The sequence below is a fragment of the Rhagoletis pomonella genome, unplaced genomic scaffold (assembly GCF_013731165.1).
Source record: "Rhagoletis pomonella isolate Grant_MI unplaced genomic scaffold, Rhpom_1.0 Rhpom_scaffold_00008, whole genome shotgun sequence".
Taxonomy (NCBI): domain Eukaryota; kingdom Metazoa; phylum Arthropoda; class Insecta; order Diptera; family Tephritidae; genus Rhagoletis; species Rhagoletis pomonella.
In genome coordinates this window covers 12,981,368-12,986,463 of record NW_023458562.1, presented here as the reverse complement: position 1 = coordinate 12,986,463, position 5,096 = coordinate 12,981,368, and the positions used below count along the sequence as shown (strand labels likewise).

At 36.6% G+C, this 5,096-nt stretch overlaps 1 protein-coding gene across 2 annotated transcripts in view; it reads left to right on the top strand.

Moving 5' to 3' along the window:
* Window positions 1–5,096, top strand: part of LOC118744214 (probable serine/threonine-protein kinase HSL1) — a 113,581-nt gene that overhangs the window by 103,955 nt on the left and 4,530 nt on the right. For both annotated transcript variants that reach the window (XM_036477072.1, XM_036477071.1), the window contains 2 exons: window positions 1,116–1,395; window positions 4,296–4,464. In XM_036477072.1, the coding sequence (XP_036332965.1) occupies window positions 1,116–1,395; window positions 4,296–4,464 (449 nt within the window). The remainder of the gene's footprint in view (window positions 1–1,115; window positions 1,396–4,295; window positions 4,465–5,096) is intronic.

Below are 5,096 nucleotides of genomic sequence, written 5' to 3'. Positions count from 1 at the left end.
CTTTAAACGACGAAATATTTTCTAAAGGGATAAAAACTGCGTGCTATAATTTTTAACTTCGTCAGACTTTCTGTTGAAGTAAATTTGCAGATTTCCGGCTGCTTTTCTCTGTCGGTTTGAATAAAGCCGCTCGTATATTAGCAAATCTCACGGGTTGTTACATTTTTCGACAAAAACGTGTTTTTGGTCAAAAATGGTGGTGCACTTATTTTACTTAGACAATGCTTTATCTTCCGTTTTGCGTTTGTTTGGAACAAGATTCCATCGCAAAATTATATTTAAATGAAAACTTAAGAAAGATACACTAAACAAATTAAAAATAACAACTCGTGCTCATAAACCCGTAGTTGTGTATGTAACGTAACGTGTGCTACGGGGCACCATACTCAGTCAGCTACTACGTTTGCTCGCACGCATTAGTTTAAGAGTCATATAATTTAAAAGTAATTAAATATTCGCAATAAAATATGTATCTATGAATGTAGAGTATACAGAAAATTACTTTTTATATTAAAATACCAAATAACGGAAACCCGCTTTAACCCTTTCGACCCGGATGGTACATATGTGTACCACTTAAAGTTTACCCGACGTCGTTGTACCAGTTGCAGTGCTCAAAACAAACAGAGACGCACTAAGACCATCTGTAAAGAATGCCAAGTTCCGATTTGCAAAATGTGCTTTGCACCATATCATATGTGAATTATATGTATAGCACATTTTTCATTATAACCTTCCTCTTCTTCTTCACTAATCTGTATAAGAAATCAATAAAATATGAAGTACTTTTTGTTATATTTATATCATTGTACCTATTATTTATTTTTGATATAGTGTGTTTTACTGGACGATTGGTACTTATTTGTACCACATAACATCCCGGATGGTACAATGGTGTACCACCACCCCCCGAGCCACCCTTTTATTGTTTGTCAGATTTTAATTCAGTAATAGTTTATATATTGCCTAAGTAACTGGCTCCAATCAAAAATTTTATTTTAGCATTGCTATTCGAAAGCCGGGTCGAAAGGGTTAAATGTTTATGTACAATATGTATTGAAATGAAAATCATTAATAAAACTGTCACATTTTCACATTTATTCACCCACCACCAGTACCCGCATGACGGCCGCACAGTGTCTGGAGCACAAATGGCTGCAACGTCGACCCAAACCGCCAAAAATACTCGTGGAAAAGCCGGCAAATGTGCCGCCACTAAAATTAAAAGCGGCCACACCCTCACCAGTGCCACCACATGAAGAAGGAGAAGAAGAAGCGCATAAACAAGAGCAAGCGGCCGTGAAAGCGGACAAAATAGAGCAAGAAGAAGGGAAGATAGAAAGAGAGGCAATTAGAAAGCAAGCAGCCCTGACGGCAAGTGCGAACACGGCAGAGGTAAGTGAATTATATCTGACAATATGCTATACACAAAACAGCTTCACACGTCGTCAAGGCTAACGCTGACTGTTTCAACCAAAGGCAAGCAACAAATTTACAAATTTACAAAATTAATTAATCCAACATTGTGGCGCATTTGTTGCCAACAAAATGGGTTGTTCTCATCTCAGGTGAGAAACGTTTCTTTTTTTTCTTCTTCTTCGCAAACGGGTTGTCGCAGAGGCAGCCAAGCTTACTTTGACAGCTTATGCTTTTTTTTTGCACTTTGCTCATTTCACTCTTCTAATTAGATAACCTCCCCACCTTGAATTGCTTAATTTCATTAGCCGCAGCTACTTTGATGCTATGCAACAATTTTGATTTTCTTCACGCGACTTTGATTCCACAATTGTCTTTCTGCTGATTTTGAGCGCGAATTGAGCAGTCGAGAAAGTACTTTTTAACTGTTTAGCTGTTGATTAAGAAATGAAAAATATTCGTGGCGCTACAATGTACCGCGTTTTCCTGAACCTTTCAGCATACAATTTATAATTTTCTTAGTGGAATTCCATTGCAGATGTTGCTTCTTCTCTTCTCCCCTAAATGCTTTAATTACCTTGTCAAATGCAGAAAACTTAGAAAAAAAAATAAAAATCCAATTTTGCCTTTGCAACTGAGAGAATACTTTTCATATTATAAATTCTCTAGAGATCTTCTAATTAAAGGCACAAATATTAAAATTTCAGCAATTTGTTGAAGGAATTTCAACGAGGTAAAATATCATGAAAAATACAATAGGCGACAAAAGTGTACAGAATGCTATTAATGCAAAATTTTTTACTCTAATTTCTTTTTGCCGATGTTTTATAGACAGGAAAATCGTGTAAATTTGCATACAAATCTGCAACTTTTTAATTCGATCTTCTAGATAGATAACAAAAAAATTTGCCAAAAACCCACTCGAGATCCTTCTAGAAAATCTAATTAAAAAGATGCAAATTCGTATGCAAATTAATGGAATTTTGCTGAGTTGTGAAAAAAGTTTAGAAATTTTATTTTTATAATTTTTGTTGTAGTTTAAACTATATTTTTATAAAACACTCTAAAATAAATTAGAGTAAAATACTTCGCATTCATAGCGAAAAATTCTCTAGCGTAGACTTTTGTCGGCCACCGTATCTATGCAGGCATATGTAAACTAAAATGTAACAGAAAAAATATCACCGTACACCCCTGAATCTAAAGTATTTCTGTCGTCGAAGTACAGTCGAAGCTCAAAGTATGATATATCAGTCTTTTTGTACCGAGGTGACAATTTTTATTCATATTTTATTGGCCTAGAGTACTAAGTTCTAATATTTACCTACCAGATCTCAGTTCTTATCACCCCAACATACCATCCTAATGTCAGTAAATTAAACTTTTGCTAAAAAAGTATTTTTATTATTCCAGTAGAGCTATGTATTTAAAAAAAAATATTATGCGCAAAACCTTCAGCTGGCTATTCAGGTTCCTCAAGCCGGTAATAATGACTTCAGTTCGCCCTTCTCCGCATCTAATGAGCTTAATTTTAGGGAGACTTTCGATACAAGGTCCTCCTCATTCGGGTACACATCCTGCGTCTGGAAAAACAAACGACATCAGACTCAGGTACACGCTGCCAATAAATTCAAGCGCAAAATTCCAGACCGAGGTGAGTACAGACCGACCAAAGATACAGGGCAGTGCAGGTGCCTTTGGACCTGACAGCAAACTTTTTATTTCCATGGGTATTTGGTCCATAGTCTTTCAGACCGAGGTGCTAGCAGTCTCATAGCCAGACTAAACCATGAAAAGGGTTCAAAATGCGTGTTTCTAGTTATCTCTTCATACAGTCAGGCAGTCATTAGGGCCCTAAAAGGACGATCACCTGCAGGCTCGTGAAAGAGTGCTTTGGCACTCTCCAACCCTTGGTATCAAGGATATCAGGACACTGCGGGGTCAGAAGTAAAGAGGTTGCCGAGGAATTAGCTAAGGAGCGCTCATGCTGTGTACTTGTGGGCAGCAACCGTTCTCTGGACTCAGTTGGTCCTCCACGATGCTCATAATCGAAGCATGTGAAAACTCAGAACGCAGTTAGTACTGCGGAGAGCTAGGGGCTTTAGACAAGCCAGGCTTCTTGGTTAACCTTTTGCTGGGAAATATATAAATCTCTTGAAGAGATCCACAATCAAGTTGCTTATTGGTTACCTAACCGGTCATAATCACCGGCGCCCTCAAATGCACCAGACTGGTCTTTCCACAGATACAGATTGCCGTATTTGCCTTGAAGATGAGGACACGTCGGAGCACATTAAGTGTGATTGTCCAGCATTAGACCAACTAAGACTGCAATACTTCATTTCTTCCACAGTCGATGCCCTTAAAGTCAGCATTTCGTCTAGCAAGAAACGTTTAGCTTTTATTAGAAAGCCTGATAACATCTTGGGCCGTCGGGGTTAGGAACCAGCATAGAGATACACAAGATCTTCTAGGTCGTGGTGTCCTTGCCAATACCTCACGTCATTTTCCGAACCGAGAGTCTCTAGCCGTTTAGACTTTACTAGCCTCCAGCGTTATTGTGGTATTTTTCCAGAAGGTTACTACGGCCAATGAGAGCCTTGATGATATGTCTCTTGGCTATATCTCCCGCCATTACTGCTACTCAGGTCGTTGTTGATTCTTGCTGTCCAGGTTGACGTTTGACTTCATTGCCTGAACTTTAAAGTGTTGCTTTGTATATCAAGGATTCATAAAGTGTTTATTAAGTGAAAAGTATTTTGGAAAGCTTTTTTGCTAAATATTTATATTTAAGTAATATGATTTTCAACTTGTTAAGTTCAAGTAAATACTTAACGATATAATAAAAAAAAAACAATATGTACCTCCGATTTTTGCAGATCAAGGAGCTCGACACTACCAAGGATAATTTAAAGAATTTCATCGAACGTTGGGAGGAACATCCGAACAGTCCATACGTTTTCGATGTCGAAAGTAATGTGATTGCACCGCTCAGTGAGACATCTTTTAATAAGACACACGGCCCAGAGAGCATTTCATCGTCACGAGGTGAGTACTGCCGTCGGAGAATGCGGCAGCGGCAGCAACAACAGCTCATAGTTGGCAAATAAAAAAACCTTAAAAAAATTTAAGAAAATCAATTTAAAATTTATTTATGTAAAATAAAACACAACGTTTCACTCTTTACTAGCTACATAACAACTAGATTAATTACTTTTCTATATTTTCTACCTGTTTTATGAATCTTTGTGTGTATGTATTGACAAGACAAGAAATTAAGCTTAATAGTTTTTAAATATTTTTTATACATTTTTAATTTGCAAATTTTTTTATAAATACTACACGACTGAATGTCTATTAATAACCTTTTACTCGTTTTTCCTAATTTTCGAGCCGAAGTTTCTGTATTAACACAATATTCGTAAGTTTTTTATTTAGTTTTTAAGTGTGACTAATAAACTCTTATTAACATTTACATATTTACGAAATATTAAAATTTACACATAATAAATTATAATTAATTTCTCCTACTGTGATAAGCAACCAAAGAGAGAAAGTGAAATACATAAAACTAAGTAAAATATATAAAGCGTCGTTTTTTCACTGTTAATCGAGTTTTTGTCGATGAGCGCATATCACTATTTTGTGCAACGCTGTTGTAAGGCACTTCGAACGCATCA